This window comes from Podarcis gaigeae (genome assembly GCF_964106915.1).
Source record: "Podarcis gaigeae genome assembly, chromosome: 3".
Taxonomy (NCBI): domain Eukaryota; kingdom Metazoa; phylum Chordata; class Lepidosauria; order Squamata; family Lacertidae; genus Podarcis; species Podarcis gaigeae.
In genome coordinates, this window is record NC_139680.1 from 1,716,056 (window position 1) to 1,734,328 (window position 18,273).

The 18,273-nt window shown below is 46.0% G+C and overlaps 1 protein-coding gene across 1 annotated transcript in view; it reads left to right on the forward strand.

The window, feature by feature from the left end:
• Positions 1–8,894: 8,894 nt before the first annotated feature.
• Positions 8,895–18,273, forward strand: part of CYP39A1 (cytochrome P450 family 39 subfamily A member 1) — a 31,190-nt gene continuing 21,811 nt past the window's right edge. Inside the window, exons 1-2 of the mRNA XM_083731746.1 lie at positions 8,895–9,455; positions 13,154–13,289. Of these exons, the coding sequence (XP_083587872.1) occupies positions 9,276–9,455; positions 13,154–13,289 (316 nt within the window). The 5' untranslated portion in view covers positions 8,895–9,275. The remainder of the gene's footprint in view (positions 9,456–13,153; positions 13,290–18,273) is intronic.

Below are 18,273 nucleotides of genomic sequence, written 5' to 3' on the forward strand. Positions count from 1 at the left end.
CCCCCCGCCCCCGGGCCGGTCTCCTCAAGGGCCGGAGCCAAAGGTGTCCGTCGTCTTCCTCCTGCTTTGCCATGCGGGAAGGAGCGAGCCTTCAATGCCCCACAGAGGGAGCAGAAATCAGTCTCTCAAGTTGAAGCAAGGAGAGGAGGTTTCTGGGGCCGAGTCACAGGCAGGCAAATACCCTTTACCCCAAGGGGCATCCAGTCCAGTCTCCTGCAATGCAGGAGGAATCGTAGCTGAAGCATCCAGGACAGATGGCCTTCCAGCCGCGGCTTAGAAACCTCCAAGGAAACCTCCCAAGGGAGACCATTCCACTCTTGAACAGCTCCTGAAGTTTAGTTGGAATCACCTTTCCTGTGATATGAAAGCACTGGTTCAAAGCCTGCCCTCCAGAGCAGGAGAAAGCAAGCCTGCCCAGTGGCATAGCGTGGGGGGTGCAGGGGGGGCTGGCGGCACCGGGCGCAACATCTGGGGGGTAGGGTTAGGGGGTGCAAATCCACGGGTTAGGGGGCGCAAATTACTTGCCTTGCCCCGGGTGCTGACAACCCACGCTACGCCACTGAGCCTGCCCCACCCGCCATGTGACTGCCCTTGAGATAGTTGAAGATAGCTATCATATCTCAATCTCCTCTTTCCCTGGCTCCTTCAATTGTTCCTCATAAAGCTTGGTTTCCAGACCCTGGATCATCTTGGTTGCCCCCACTACACATGTACCAGCTTGTCAATAACTAAATTTTTGTGCCCAAAATTGGACACAGTATTCCATGTATGGTCTGACCAAGGCAGAATAGAGTGGTATTATGACTTCCCTTGATTTGGACATACTTATCTTGATGCAGCCTAGGGTAGTGTTAGGCTTTTCTGCTGCTGCATGACACTGTCAACTCATGTTAAGGTCCCTAGATCCTTTTCACATGTAAGCCCCCCCCCCCCCATCTTATATTTATGCATCTGGCTCTTCCTGCCTACTAAGTACAGAACCGTACATGTGTCCCTATTAAGATCCGTTTTGTTAGTTTGTGCCCACTTCTCCAATCTGTTAATGTCATGTTGGTTCCTGATTCTGTCTTCTGCGGCATTAGCTACCCCTCCCAGTTTGGTGTCATCTGCAAATTGGATGTGCATCCCCTCAATTCCTTCATCCAAGTCGCTTATAAAGAGACTGAACAACAAGGGGCCCAGGAGAACTCTGCAGCACCCCATGTGTCACTTTCCCCCAGGATGACTAGGAACCATTAATGAGTACTTTGGGTTTGGTCTGCCAACCAGCTACAAATCTAACAGTTGCCTCATTCAGCCCACATTTTACCAACTTCCTCACAAGAATATCATGGGGGAATTTTTCAAAAGCCTTACTGAAATCAAGATACACTATGTCCGCAACATTCCCCTGATCCACCAAGCTTGTAACTCCATCAAAATGTAAAGAGGTTCGTCGGAATGACTTATTTTTGAGAAACCCACGATGGGTCAGAGGCTGGCAAAGCATGTAAGACAGACATTGCATGGAGGATTCCCCATTGCAGAGATCATGAGAGGGGAAACAGTATTTCTGAAGTTTCATGGAGGAATTATAGAAAAATTAGCTGAAGGCAGATGTGCAGAAGAGGGACCGATTGAGGAAAAGAGAGGGAGGGGCTAAGAAGGGTGACTGGAAGAAAAAGAACCCAAGAGACCACGAGTAAGTAAAAGGGAGAATGGGGCAAGGAAGTTGCATCAAAGGGAGTTTATACCAGTTTGGTTTTTAATTGAAATGTAGTCTGCTGTGGTTTTTTTTAATTGTATTATACCAAATTTTGGGGATTTTAAAATTTACTCATAAGTTTGATAAATGTATTATAAGCAAGGACAACAAACAGCATCACATTTAGTAAGCAGACAAATGTTTTGTGAAAAAATGTAGCATATACTCATTAATGATTAAATAGCCTATAGTGTAGCTTGATTCAAAGGTCGTGTTTTATCACCAAACCTTGCTAGGTCAGCATGATACTAACAATCAGCTCACTTTGGGAAGCTCAACTGTTCTAAGATAAATCCAGTATTTTTTCAAGATTGCCTATGAATGTAACAACAGTATTTGGATATTATAGCTCCATCTACATGTATGACAGCTTGGAAGATAAACAGATATTTTACTCAGTTCATGGTCAATTTATTTATATACCACATTTCCCACAAATATGTATGTGCTGAAAGCATTTCACATAAAAATGTTTTGTAATGAGATGTAATAAAAAATATAATCTCATTACAAAAGAATCCAGCATTAGCATTCATTAAAATTTAACTGAGCATAAGTTCACCAATATTAAAAGCAAGGCTTTCCAATAACTTCCTATCCAAAAGTAGCCCAAAAGCTGATGATGCTAGTACCTGGCACCCCTCGACCTATGCCTCAAACCAAAAGCCCAGAAAGCCCATGGGCGTAGCCAGGATTTATTTTAGGGTGGGCAGGCATTTTGTGGGGGGGTGTGTGTGCACAGAATGAGTTATATGCGACGCAGTCAGATAGTTAAGTATTTTTATTTGTTTACTTGATGGGGGGATAGCTGCCCCCCCTGCCCTCCCCGGCTGCAGAATTCTTCTGGGAGGCTCTCAGGCCTGGAGCGTGGGGCAAGGCAGACAAAAGCAGTCATTGCCAAATGGCGCACACAGAGTCTTTCTCCCCTCACAGTTCTGGAAGCAGGTCCCTCATGAAGGCTCATTGTAGAAACACAAGTGCAATGTGCTTGACTTTTTTTTTAAAGTTTTATGTACAAGGAGTCCTCAACTTACACAGGGCTTACATTCTGGGGATCACATCTAAAGCTAAAATTGGTCACAGTAAATGGCAAGTGGGATTGCCAAAGTCTTTTCCCCCAGATGCCCATCCATTTCTGTCCTCTTTAAAGAATAAAATTTTAAAATAAAATTTTGCCAAGGGCATAAAGCTGAATGCACACAAGTTAAATGTGCATGAGTTGCAGGTTTACTGTACACCACTTAGAAAATCTGAATATTAAAAAGTATATAAAGACCTAGATAAAGAAATGAGCAAGCCAGCTGCTAGAATCCTTGAATACAGAGACCCAGAGCTCCTTATGAGTACACACTGCTCTTTTCAGCCCCAAAATACAAGGGGAAGAAAAGGGGAATCTTCCAAATAGCTCCCATGGCTGGAAGCCTGCAGATAAAATGTGGAGAAAAAGCTGAAAGAGCTTAGGTCATCACAGCTAGTCATGTGGTGAGCTTCTCCATAGTCTATGTGATGGTGGATGTGAGGAAAGTCCTGTCCCTTTGAACTACTGGAGTGCACAGAGAGAGACAGAAATGAGTAATGATCAGCAGTTGTGACACATTGCTCCTGGACCTGTCTGCATTGTGTCTGTTCCTAAATGTCTGTAAATACCTGTCAGGGAACTGCCATCGGAAAGACAGGAGGTGGAGGGGCTCTCAGAAGTCAGGAGAGACTCAGCAGCACAGGAAGGCACCAGCAGGGGGAGAATGGGGGATCAGAGAGAAAGGGAGGCGAAGGAATGGCTCAGGGAGTCTTCTAGCGATAACAGCGGAGAAGTCTCAGGACCTCCCATAGGTACACCCACTCCTCGCCGGAAACTGTCGCGCAGAGAATCCAGACGGCGTGTTTCCGTCAAGGAGCTTTTATGCTGGAGTAGATTCCGTAAACGCCCCCTGTCGGATTCTGCCAGCGATTGAGGGAGCCATGCTTAAGGGCTCCGCTAAGAACAGAGCTTTGCTAAGCTGAGCAAACTCTGAGGGACTAAGCTTTTACGCACAAGCAGCTCATCATCCCATCACAGCAATCCGACAGTCTCTGAAAGCAGCTTGTGCAAGGAGAGGCATCATGAGCAACCCAGCCGGAGCCGGAGAAGCGGGAGGAGCTGGAGCGGGTCCAAGCCTGGAAGAAAGGTACAGGATGTTGGAGGTCCAGATAGCGCTGCAAACGGCTAGGCTCAAGGAGAGGAGGGCTCAGGATGCAGAAAAGGGAAAAGCCACCCCACTCACGAGGAAGGTGCCAGGATTGGTGCAGAAGTTTGGGGGGGATCCCAGGAACTATCAAGCCTTTAGAACAGAGATGCAATATGCCCTCAATCTGCAGTTTGATGACTTTCCCGATGAGGAATCGAGGGTAGCGTTTGTGATTGGCCATCTCGAAGGGGGGGGGGCGAAGGACTGGGTGAGACCCCTGATGGCAGCTAATAATGACGCCCTAAAGGGCTCGAGGAAGTTTTTTCGCGCCATGGATCTGATGTTTTCCAGCGAGATTGAGCAGGGAGTGGTGCACAGACAGTTAATGGGGTGTAAACAGGGGAGCCGATCTGTCCGTGAGTACTGGACTGAGTTCACCATGTTCCATAAATTGGGATGGGACCTGTCTGCGGAACCGATACAAATGCTCTTCGAAGAAGGGCTATCTTCGGCTGTGAAGGACGAACTTTCCCGGGCGCCCACTAAATCCGCGCTGGCCATAGGAGCACGCCAGGAGGCGAGAGCTTTGGAGAAGCGGGAAGGGAAGGGGGAACGTTGGAGGGATTTCCGCATTCCAGAGATTCCCGAGCAGCATTCCCCGCCAGTAGAGCCGGTGGAAATTGGAACAGCGCGCGCACAGTTTCAAACCCCAGTGAAGGGCGGAAGAAGGAGGGAAAGAGCGCCAAGAAATGTTTTCTCTGCCAACAGCCAAGTCACTTTGCCAGAGTCTGCCCACAAAGAAAGGAATGGCAAGGGATGGCGGGAGCTGTTGGGGGGGAGGAGGAGGGAGTTAAGGAGCAAGTAAAAGCCAACGCCTGGCTGCCACCAGCGGGGCACAGCAGCCAGGCCAAAGAGCAGTGAATGTGCCCACGCCGGAACCCCCAAGACCAGCGCTTGTAATAGAGGTGTCGCTAGAGCTGCCAAACGGACACCCACTAAAGATAAAGGCGCTATTGGACTCAGGCAGCTCCTGTAATTTTATGAGTAAGGAGTTTGCAGCCGAACACCAGATACAGACTATCCCTTTAAGTAACCCTTTGCAGGTGACCACGATTGATGGGAGGGCGCTGTTGGGATGAGAAGTTAACCAGCAGACTGTCCCAATGATAATGAGGGTGGCAAGGCACACAGAACTGATAGCGTTTAATGTGGCCACCTTGGGAGGAGCGCCCATTATTTGGGGATGAGCTGGCTAGCGCTGCATGATCCGCTAGTGGGATGGCACCAGAGAGTAGTCTCATTTGGGTCAGCGCATTGCCTGGCACACTGCAAGGAAAGGGAAGCCCAAGTAGGAACCCAGGCCACACTAGCAGGGATGGAAATAACAGATAAAGGGAAGGTACCACGACAATACGCCGACCTGGTTAACGTCTTCAGCGAAAGAGAAGCAGATAAACTGCCCCCGCACAGACCCTTTGACTGACAAATTAACTTACTCCCAGGAGCACAATTGCCAGTGGGCAAGCTGTATGCAATGTCAGACAGGGAGATGCAGGAGTTAAGGGAGTTCATTGACAAGAATCTCAAGCGAGGTTTCATCAGAGAGTCACAAGCGGTGGGGGGCAGCCCAGTGTTCTTTGTGGACAAAAAAAATACTAATAAACCCAGATTGGTCGTAGACTTCAGGGCCCTAAATGCAGTGTCAGAACCAGTGACTTTCCCCATGCCCAGAATCGATGACATTTTGACCCGGGTGAGGAAAGGGAAAATTTTTACCAAGCTGGACCTAAGGGGGGCGTATAACCTGATACGTATGAGAAAGGGAGACGAGTGGAAAACCACTATGTTCACCCCCTTGGGGGGCCTTTGAGTACCTCGTTATGCCCTTCGGTCTACAGGCGGGCTCGGCCTGTTTTCAATCGTTCACGAATCACGTCCTGGGACCATTGCTTTACAAGAACTGTGTAGCGTTCTTAGATGACGTCCTGGTGTACTCAGAGAATGAGGAGCAGCATGTGCGAGATGTAAGAGAGGTACTGAGCAGACTGCAAGAAAACCAGCTGTGGGTGAAACTGGAGAAGTGTCAGTTTCATACCAGAGAGGTGGAATTCCTGGGGTACTGGTTGTCAGACAAGGGATTGGCCATGGATCCCAGCAAGGTTCAAGCGGTACTGGAATGGAAGACACCGAAAACTAAGAAGGACGTGCAAAGGTTCCTGGGCTTCGGAAACTTCTATCGGAAGTTCATCAAGAACTTTGCCCACTTAACGGCGCCCATCACTGATTGTCTCAGCAGCAAGAAGAAATTTGTCTGGACAGAAGAGGCGCAGCGAGCGTTCAAAAGATTAAAGAAGGCGTTTGCGTCGGAAGAACAACTTTTGCACGTGGATCTACAGCAACCAATGAGAGTGGAGACTGACGCCTCAGACAGAGCGGTGGGGGCAGTGCTTCTACAGCCGGGAAAAGATACGTCGGAATGGAGACCGTGTGCCTTCTTCTCGCAGAAGTTGAACAAATCCGAGAGGAACTACACCGTATACGACCGAGAACTACTCGCCATTCATGAAGCGTTCCGGAGATGGCGACACTTCTGATTGGGGCGCAGCACAAGGTCCAAGTGCGGACCGACCACAAAAATCTAGAATACTGGAGAACTGCCAGAGACAACTGAACCAGAGACAAGTGAGATGGGCCCAGGAGTTCTCCAAATTCCATTTTGAAATTCGTTACGTACCAGGACCAGAGAACGTCAGGGCGGACGCTCTCTCCCGAAAACATGAGTATTTAGAGGGGGAGGGAGCGCCTGAGGAAAGGCATATCATCCCCGAGGACCACTGGGTGTGTGGGGCGGCATTGGTGGGGCAAAGAGAACTGGTAGAGGGTACCGAGAACGATGAATACGCCCAAGAGAAACTCAGGGGGACAGGGGAGAACACAGGGGGGTTTGAGGAAAAGAACGGGGTGTTGTATTACAAAGGGGCACTGTACATACCCGATGGGGAACTGAGGGGCAGAGTGCTCAAGCAGTTACACGACAGCCCCACAGCGGGGCACTTCGGGCAGCACAAAACCATGTGGTTGGTTACCAGGGAGTTTTGGTGGCCCAAGGTGAGGGAAGACGTACGGGAATATGTTAGGGCGTGCGACAGGTGCCAGCGAGCGAAAGGGGAGAGGCTGGCACCAGCGGGGCTATTGGAACCCTTACCCACACCAGAAAGGCCATGGGAGGTGGTATCCATAGATTTTATGATGGATCTGCCAAAATCCAAAGGGAAAACAGCTGTCATGGTGGTGGTAGACCTATTAACTAAGATGTGCCATTTTATAGCCTGTTCACACGCGGTCACAGCGGAAGAAACCGCCAAGTTGTTTGTAAAGCATATTTTCAGGTTGCATGGCGCCCCCTTGAGGGTGGTCTCAGACAGAGGGAAACAATTTACTTCCAGGTTCTGGAGGAAGCTCATGAGCTTACTGCACGTAGAAGTCAATTTTTCAACTGCCCGGCACCCAGAAACAAATGGGCAGGCGGAAAGGGCAAACGGGATTTTACAACAATACCTGAGGTGTTATGTAAATGACAGAGAAAATGATTGGGTAGATAAGTTGGCCCTGGCAGAATTCGCCTACAACAACGCGGAGAATGTGTCCACAGGGATAAGTCCCTTCCTGGCAAATTATGGGTGTCATCCCAGGGCATTTCCAGGACAAGGAGGGGAGAGGTGGAGTGTCCCGGCTGCGGAACACTTTGTTGAAGAGATGGAAGCGATCCACCGGCAACTCCAACTTAACTTAGAGAGGGCCAAGGAAGAATACAAGAAGCAAGCAAACAGAAGCAGAAGGGAAGGTGAAACCATAAGGGTGGGGGACCGGGTGTGGCTATCCACCCAAGGACTGCCGTTCAAGGGAGGGTGTAAGAAATTGAGACCCAAACGGCTGGGACCCTTTGAGGTCATACAACAGGTCAACCCGGTAGCATTCAAACTCAGATTGCCCAACCACATGAAACTGCACCCAGTATTTCACAGGTCCCTACTGTCACCGTACCGAGAGGGGTGAGAGTGGGGGGAACGTGAGAGGGAGGTTACTCAAACACCAGTCATAGAAGAAAGGGAACGCAACATGCATGTGGCAGAAATCATTGATTCCAGGTGGAAAGGGAATCAGGTGGAGTATTTGGTAGAATGGGAAGGGGAAGCGGAGTCAGAAAACACATGGGTACCGGCAGAGGAGGTCAATGACGAGTTTTTAATAGAAACGTTTCATCAATGGTTCCCAAGGAAACCTCAGCCCGTGGCACGGTTCAGGAGGGAACACTTCGGCACCACCGATGAGGAAGAGGAGTTTGAAGGGTTACCAGAATCAGGGGTGGAAGAGGGAATAGACTCCGACGAGGAAGAGGACTCAGGGAGAAGAGACGGGAGGCAGTGGAGAGAAGTGTTTGAATCCTCTGATGATGAGGAGTGTTCCTTCCGGGGTTTTCCATCCTCACCGCCAGTAGGGGAGGGGGCGGGAGGGGGTGAAGGGGGCCCTGGAGGGGAGGTGGATGTCAGGGAACTGCCATCGGAAAGGCAGGAGGTGGAGGGGCTCTCAGAAGTCAGGAGAGACTCAGCAGCGCAGGAAGGCACCAGCAGGGGGAGAATGGGAGATCAGAGAGAAAGGGAGGCGAAGGAATGGCTCAGGGAGTCTTCTAGCGATAACAGCGGAGAAGTCTCAGGACCTCCCATAGGTACACCCACTCCTCACCGGAAACTGTCGCGCCGAGAATCCAGACGACGCGTTTCCGTCAAGGAGCTTTTATGCTGGAGTAGATTCCGTAAACGCCCCCTGTCGGATTCTGCCAGCGATTGAGGGAGCCATGCTTAAGGGCTCCGCTAAGAACAGAGCTTTGCTAAGCTGAGCAAACTCTGAGGGACTAAGCTTTTACGCACAAGCAGCTCATCATCCCATCAGAATACCAAATGCGCTCAGGCTCTGTGGCCCCAAAACTGTAATACTGTCTATTGATATAAAAAAAAATATCAAGGCAATGTATGCACAGTTAAATAACAAAGGATCTATTTTCATTATTTGGAACAGAATAGCTTACAACAGTTAATATTGGACAAGAAGGAAAATGAAATATGGCTTCATGTTTCAGAGAACAGAGAGAAAAGAAGTCCATTTTGAGGGTCAGTTAGAAAGTAAAACCAGCCTCTCCCAGAGCCTAGCTGAACTATGTAATAAACTTGTCTTTTATCATAGCATCCACAAGAAGGCAGCAGTTCAAACAAGATTTTTTTGAATACTATCCTGAAGTAACCCCTAGCAGCATTATATCTTACAGCGGCAGCCTGTGTCAGAAAAGCAACTGCTACAGAGGAAAGAAGATGGAAATCATTTTGGCTCTCCTGTTTACAGTGGTTCTAGGTTTTGTTGTCAAGCATATTTTCTTTCCATTCAGAAACGTCAATGAGCCGCCTTGTATCCATGGCTGCATCCCTTGGTTTGGAGCTCCCTTCAAATTTGGGAAAGCTCCTCTGGAATTCATCAAACAAGCCAGACTCAAGGTAATAACTGTGGGAGCCAGGGATGGGGAGGGAGAATGAATGAATGAAACCATTTAGTACAGTCACAGACCAGAGATCAGGGAGGGAGAGGATGAAAAGGCTTGAGCTTGAGCTGAACAAGCCAGGTTTCTAACTTACCGTATTTTTTGCTCTATAAGACTCACTTTTTCCCTCCTAAAAAGTGAGGGGAAATGTGTGTGCGTCTTATGGAGAGAATGCAGGCTGCACAGCTATCCCAGAAGCCAAAACAGCAAGAGGGATTGCTGCTTTCACTGCACAGCGATCCGTCTTGCTGTTCTGGCTTCTGAGATTCAGAATTTTTTTTTTTTCTTGTTTTCCTCCTCCAAAAACTAGGTGCTTCTTGTGATCTGGTGCGTCTTATAGAGAGAAAAATACGGTACTTTGCTTTTTACAATTTAATATGCTTTGTGTTAGCTGACTGTTATCAAACAATTTATATAGTCTGAATTACTATGATAGAATAACATGCTGAGAGAAATGCTAAAACACGTATTTGCGCGCGCTCTCTCTCTCTCTCTCTCTCTCTAGCTTTAGGGCGCTGTTCAGAACAATGTGGCTGTTCTTGTCTAACAGGACAGTTCCCCTTGAACAAGCCAAGTGTTAGGTTACTAAAGTTCATGTGTGCTTTTCAAGCTGTCCTGAAAGCTACTCAGTGTTGAAAGAATGCATTAAAATAGAATTCTACGAGAGTCTTATAAAATGAGTATTTTCAAGCACTATGTATACAAATGTGTTTTTTATAATAAATTTTGCAACTTCATTGTAATGCAGTCTGCTTTTTTCCCCTTTCACAACAGTATTGCTAAGAGATTTTAGATAATACCGTTTTCTGCATTTTCAATGCAGCCTTCAGTGCTGATGGCATAAGTAGGCAGAATAACACCGGACATATAAAAGTGGGAGGTCTCTCTCTTTCTCTCTGTATTCAGGTGATCCCCAAATTAGCAAAAAATGAAACCTAATAGGGAAAGTTAGAACTGTGCATATGTTCCCTCATGCAGGCAAGAGGTAGAAACAGAGTATAAACCACATTCATAGAGTGGGAAAGATTGTGCATAAGGAGGAAGGAGGAGGAGGAGCAGAAACGCAGAGTGAAACTGGGTAGGAGAGGCAAGCAAGGACAGAGACCAGAGAGGAACTGAGGTTTGTGTGGACCACAAAGCACTTTTAAATCAGAGCCATGTAGGGGAAAGGCGGTGTGCTCGCAGCCCAGCAAGGAATGAAGGGCTGTGGCTGCCAGTTTGTCTTGCTCTATTTCATCACAACAACCACACTTAGCATTTTGTTTTTTGTATATCTCCCACCCCAACTATTATCCTGCTGATCTTCAGAAATGGGTAACAGGGTGGAGATACCTTATGGGTGCATTGCTTCCCCCTTGTTCATAATCCATTCCCTAGAACAATGTTTCTCAACCTGTGTTCTGTGGTATGTTGGGGTGCCTTGAATGATAGTCAGGTGTACCGCAGGCAACACTGGCCTCTGTCCCTGTTTCCTCCCCTCCCTCCTCTGATGCCCTTTTGTGTCTCAGGCTTGTGTGGCTGTTTGTTGCAGCAGCCCTGGCTATAAGCTCCCCAGGTGAATGATGCCTCTGGGGCTGGCCAGGAGGTGCTGGTTGCCAGGAACTGAGGCAGCCTTGGAGTAAGCAAGCAATTGGGTGAGGCAGCCCAGCCAGCCGGTCTACCAGCCCTTGCTGTTGGGAATAGATGGAAAAGTGGAAGGCTGGGCATGCAGGCAGGTGCCATGATTGCTTTTCTTGTGCTTGCTGTGTGCAATGTCTGCCTGGGAGCTGAGTTTCTGGTGCCGAAGGGGAGCCAATGGGCAGGACCCAATGGCTCCCCTAAATGTAGTTGTATTAAACTACTTAACTTTTTTATTATAAAAATAACATACCGGTATTTTTATATGTAAAAGATTACATATAATCACATTATGTAACATCGTACCCTCTTATTTTATCTCTTTGGCTCAATTGAGCCTAATGACTTCCCTCCCTCCCGTCTGATGGTTTACAAAATTAAACTTTACATCTTTACATTTCGCTTCGTTTCCTATCCTTGTTGTATCAGTACCCAAAATATTATATTACTCAACCTGCATAGGTAGCAATTTCATCTTACAGAACTTCAGATAACCCTGCTAGTGATGTTGATTGCTTACAGTTGTCTTTCAAATATAATATAAATTTGTTCCAGTCCTTTTGGAAGGCTTGGGCTCGCTGGTTCCGGATTCTTCCTGCCAGTTCGCCAGTTCTGCAAAGTCCATCCGCTTCATCTGCCGCTCTTCTTTTGTTGGTAACTCCTGTTGTTTTCATCTTTGGACTAACAAAATTCTTGCTGCAGTTGTTGCATAGTCTATTCTTCCTGCAGTTTGTTTTATATATATATATGTATATATGCAGGTTTTGGTGTCCTCGGGTGTCTTCCCGTGTAAAAGTTGGGGTGTCTAGGCGACGTTTCGACGAGGTCTCACTCGTCATCTTCAGGCTGGTGCTTTCGGCTTCTTGTTACTGGAACAGAGCGGGATCTCAATGTTTGAGTTCCTATAAATACTGTAGAGGGGGTGTGGTGTCTAGCCTCCAATGTTCTGGGCAGAGAGGAAGTTCCCAGGCTAGTGTGCCTTTTCTTCTTTTGTTCCTTAATTACTTGAGAGATACCTTGAGTGATTTCTTGAGTGATATCCTGAGTACCACTTAGGTCTGCCCAGCCACGTACATTGGACAAACAAACAGACGAATAAATGCACGTATCGCAGAACACAAGAATGCCGTCAAAAAAGAAGAAAAAACTTCCTCTCTTTTCCAACACATGAAAGAAACAGGACACGAAATTAATTTTGCAGATTCCAAATTGCTCTTTAACACGGAACATCACCACAAGAGAATAATCATGGAAGCCATCGAGATAGAGAAACACCCTCACAACATGAACAAGCGTGACGACACATCCCGCTTGCCAGACATCTGGAAATTAGCCCTCTCCACAAAAACTGACACCAATCAACCACACCAGACCCAAACCCAGACCCTCTCCACAGATGAATTACTGACACCATCCAGTAGCCAATCCATGGTGGCACCTCCGGATGCTGCACCCCCCTGCAATCCCTACACAGATCTGGCTGACACAAGCCACAAAACCACAGCTCGCCCCTATACACGAAGCCAAGCCAAAGCACAACTAAGTGCAATACAGCCATCTTCTCAGGAAAACTCTTCACAAAGTTCAAGAGGTCAAGACACAAAGACTTTAGCAACTAATCCACACCTAATGACCCACCTAAGTGGTACTCAGGATATCACTCAAGAAATCACTCAAGGTATCTCTCAAGTAATTAAGGAACAAAAGAAGAAAAGGCACACTAGCCTGGGAACTTCCTCTCTGCCCAGAACATTGGAGGCTAGACACCACACCCCCTCTACAGTATTTATAGGAACTCAAACATTGAGATCCCGCTCTGTTCCAGTAACAAGAAGCCGAAAGCACCAGCCTGAAGATGACGAGTGAGACCTCGTCGAAACGTCGCCTAGACACCCCAACTTTTACACGGGAAGACACCCGAGGACACCAAAACCTGCATTCCTGTACCCGTGAAAATCTACGAAAGCAAATATGTATATATGTATATATATATATAAAATAAAAACTACTTAACTGTTTTAACACTATATTTTTCAGTATGGACCAGTATTCACAGTGTATATGCTGGGAAAACGATACACATTTGTAACTGATGAAGAAGGTTTTCAAGCATTTTGTATATCTAAAGATGTGGATTTTGAGCAGGCAGTGCAACAGTCTGTCCAGCGTACAGGTAGGTAAATGATATTTAATTTCAGTAGGGGAATGATTTCTTTCTGTTTTAGTTGATAAAGGGTTGAAACATGTGAAGTGGAATATCTTTTTACTTTAATGTAGCTTTGGGGACTCCAGTTTTGACTGGAGCAATGTGCTGAGGGAGCAAGTATTTCTCTCTCTCTCACACACACACTCATTTAAAAAAAAAAATTTAATCATATTTTTAATATAAACAACAACCACAAAAACACATACAACAAAAGCCACAATAACACTAATAACACAATTTAACAATTCAGATTTGGATACACTGACATACCTATGACTACACCTTTTTAACAATATTTCCCCACCTCCCCACCTCTCCTCCCCCTACTTCCCACCACTTAAGCCTTACCGCTTAAATATTCCTTCCAGATTTCTTCATATTTATCCATTCTTAATTTGTGTCAATATGCAATTTGTTTGTATGTTGCTAGTCTGTCCATATTGTCAATCCATGTGCTCAATGGAATCTTTTTGCAGCTCTTCCAATTCATCAAGACAAGTTTTTTTTGCTTCTAATATGGCACGATACATCCATTTTTTTTTACCTCTTGTAATCTGCCACGTTTCCGGTATATAATTTAGAATTAAATTCAAATCCCCTAAATAACAATTTCTTTTTACTACTCTTGCTATATATATCCTCGCCTCACACCAAAATAATCTTATCACCGGGCAGTTAATCATCGTATGTACTAAGTTCGCATTTTTACTTCCACATCTCTAGCAGTTGTCTGCATTTGTTATTTTCTTCTGGTAAAGTTTTGCTGGAGTCCAGGGGACTCTGAATATTATTTTCTGCTGAATGTCTTAATCCATAGAGGCTATTTCTGTTGATTTTATACTTGACTCCCATTTATCATTTGTTATCTGTACCCCTAACTCTTCACTCCATTTTTGTCTATCATATTCTAAATCATATTTCTTTCTGTTGAGTAGGGTTTTATATAGTGCAAGTGTAGAGTTTTTTGTTTTTGCTGCAGAGATTAAATCTTGTAGCAGCATGGGTATTTCTGATGCTGCTATAGCATCAGGACCAAACTGCCTTTTCAACATATGTTTCAATTGGATGTATTGCCATTGTGTTTCACTGGTTAATCCATACTTTACTTGCAAGGTCTTAGAATCATAGAGTTGGAAGAGACCACAAGGGCCATCGAGTCCAACCCCCTGCCAAGCAGGAAACACCATCAGAGCACTCCTGACATATGGTTGTCAAGCCTCTGCTTAAAGACCTCCAAAGAAGGAGACTCCACCACACTCCTTGGCAGCAAATTCCACTGTCGAACAGCTCTTACTGTCAGGAAGTTCTTCCTAATGTTTAGGTGGAATCTTCTTTCTTGTAGCTTGGATCCATTGCTCCGTGTCCGCCTCTCTGGAGCAGCAGAAAACAACCTCTCTCCCTCCTCTATGTGACATCCTTTTATATATTTGAACATGGCTATCATATCACCCCTTAACCTCCTCTTCTCCAGGCTAAACATGCCCAGCTCCCTTAGCCGTTCCTCATAGGGCATCGTTTCCAGGCCTTTGACCATTTTGGTTGCCCTCCTCTGGACACGTTCCAGTTTGTCAGTGTCCTTCTTGAACTGTGGTGCCCAGAACTGGACACAGTACTCCAGGTGAGGTCTGACCAGAGCAGAATACAGTGGCACTATTACTTCCCTTGATCTAGATGCTATACTTCTATTGATGCAGCCCAGAATTGCATTGGCTTTTTTACCTGCCGCGTCACACTGTTGGCTCATGTCAGGTTTGTGGTCAACCAAGACTCCTAGATCCTTTTCAAGACTCCTAGATCCTTTTCTTATATTCCACAAATTTGTAATTTTCATCAATTAATTGATTCAATGTCAAAATACCTTTTTTCATCCAATTTTGCCAAATTATTACTTGATTTCCAATTTTTAATTTTGGGTTGGCCCATATTGTTAATTTCTCATGCTGATAGGGGTCATCCTTATTATTTTTATTTATATTCATCCAATTTTTTATAGGTGCTTTAATAGTCTCCAGGATAATAGGATATTTCATAAAATTGGAGCCAAGTTTAGTCCACCCTTCAAGAGGTTCAAAGAAACTATATTCGAGAGTAGCCCAATTGGGATTCCTGCTAGCTCTCCAATCGTTAGTCTTACTCAGCAGGTAGGCCTGGTGATATAGTTCCAGATTTGGGAGACCAAAGCCACCTTCCTTAGTTGGCAGTTGCATTTTATTCAGTGATATTTTTGGTGGCTTTGTACCCCACAGGCACAATCTAAATAGCTGATTTATTTTTTGGAAATAAAATTTGGGACTATGTATTGGTAATCCTCTGAGAATGTATAAAAGCTTTGGAACAACATGCATTTTGAGGACATGAACCTTTCCCCAAAGGGAAAGGTTTAGGGGGCCCCACCTTTCAATATCCAAAAAAAAATATCTCATTTATAATTTGATTCAAATTTAATTTTACAATTTGGTCTATATCCAATGAAATCATTATACCCAAATATTTAATAAAGTCTTTGCACATCCAAAATTGATGGTTTCTATACAATGTAGCCCTTGGCCCAATTGGTAAAATCTCTGATTTTGTCCAATTTATAGAATATCCCGATATTCTGCCAAAGGTTTTTTTTTACTCCATAATTTTTGGAATTGTATCTTCTGGTTTTGTAATAAATAAAAGGATATCATCCACAAATAATACAATTTTGTAATTATCTTTGTTGTGTTTTACAGCCTTGATATGCTCATCCTGAATTATTGCTCTTGTTAATGGTTCCAGGCACAGATTAAATAATAATGGAGAAAGAGGACATCCTTGTCTCGTTCCTCGATTTAAACTAATCAAATTCAAAATTCTTCCATTGGGTTTTTATAAATCATTTTAGTCCAATTACAGTATTCTATAGGGAAACCAAATTTACGTAACACACTCATGTTTTTCACTTCAAAATTATCCTCCCTCAGAGATGTTGTTAGCCTTACTAAAGACAGTTCCAGTAATACAGGCATTATACAGGTAAGAAGGCAACAATTTCCATTCTCGTCTGTGTTCATAAGCATCAGCACTGCTTCCATTCCACTGCAGCTTGTTTCCACTAAATTTGTTGTTGTTGTTTAGTCATTTAGTCATGTCCGACTCTTTGTGACCCCACCAGGCTAATGTCTTCCACTTTCTCCCACAGTTTTGTCAAATTCATGTTGGTAGTTTCGAGAACACTGTCCAACCATCTCATCCTCTGTCATCCCCTTCTCCTTGTGCCCTCTATCTTGCCCAACATCAGGATCTTCGTATTGACAGGCGGAGTCCCCCCAACCCCAGGCGACCCCTGAGTGGAATAATGACTCAAGAAATGTGCTATGGGATTAAAATTGGCCACAACTTTATTAAGTTTTAGATGTAGGGAGACCTTGGCTCAGGCATTGGGCATTTATCCTTCTCAGTCCCCAGCCGGGGATCTGGGAGACTTCAGGGTTATCCAGAATGTGTGGGGATTGGGCTGGCTCTGGAAAACATATGTTCAAGCAGAGAGCCTGCCCCCTGTTTTGCCGCCTTCACAGGGGAAAGCAATGACAACCTCTTGGCGTATGGCTAATGCCTCTCCTCAAGACCCCTTTAATGGGGAACCCTGGGATCACTGCCGCTTCACGCCCCCCCCCCCCACGTTTAGGAAGATAGACTAAAGGATTCTACCCAAGGCCTGAAACCACCAAAGTTGTGACATTTTTGCTATGGGAAAGGCAAAACCTGCCAATGCAGGAAAATTCCTTTCTGGCCCTTCAACAGTGACCCACGTACCTGTGGAGAAGAGGTTAACCTGCAAAAGAAGGCTTAACTGAGGGAGGGCAGGATGGGAGAAGCTCTGGAGCCAACTGACCCTTCGCAGGTATAAGATTCACTTTCCGTTGTGTGGGCAGGGCGGTCCCTCCCCCTACCTGGCCGATCCCCTGGCAATGCCTCCCCAGGCAGGATTGGGCGATTGGCTGAGGTAGGCAGAGATCTCCAGGTATCCAGTCTGGGGAGGGTGAAGCCAGCCCATACTACCGGGAGCCTCACTGGGATCCGGGGGCTGCACACAACCACACAAAAGGCGTGTGGGGAGTGGTCATTTCCAGGGAGTCTTCTTTTCTCATGAGGTGGCCAAAGTATTGGAGCCTCAGCTTCAGGATCTGTCCTTCCAGTGAGCACTCAGGGCTGATTTCCTTCAGAATGGATAGGTTTGATCTTCTTGCAGTTCATGGAACTCTCAAGAGTCTTCTCCAGCACCAGAATTCAAAAGCATCAATTCTTCGGCGATCAGCCTTCTTTATGCATGTGACATGATCCATGCGACGGTCACCTCCAGGCTTGACTACTGTAATTCGCTCTACGCGGGGCTGCCCTTGAAACTGTCCCAGAAACTCCAGCAGGTGCAGAATGCTGCAGTGAGGCTCCTCACAGGATCCTTGCCATGGGAGCAAATTCACCCAGTGCTTTACTAGCTGCACTGGCTCCCGGTGAGTATAGTTTAAGGTGCTGGTTTTAACCTTTAAAGCCCTATGCAGCCTCGGACCCTTGTACTTACGGGACTGCCTCTCCTGGTACATTCCGCAGAGGACCCTAAGGTCCATGAATAATAATAGCTTAAAGACTATCCTCCGTCACTTTTTCAGTGACGGCTCCGACTTGGTGGAATGCTCTGTCCCACGAGACTAGGGCCCTGCAGGACTTGAGCTCCTTCTGCAGGGCCTGTAAGACAGAGCTATTCCACCTGGCCTTCAATTTGAATTAGCCTGAACCTCTATTCCCTTTTCCCTTTCCTCTTCTATGAAGAAACCCTTTCTGGGACGCCACATTTAAATTCTTCCCTGGTCTCCTTGCTGGCCCTTGTAGGACCAACTTGGCCAGTTAACCCTGGTGATCATTTGATGTCTACTGACCGGGTTTCCCCCCCAAAAATGACTCCTGAATTTTTGAATTTTATTGA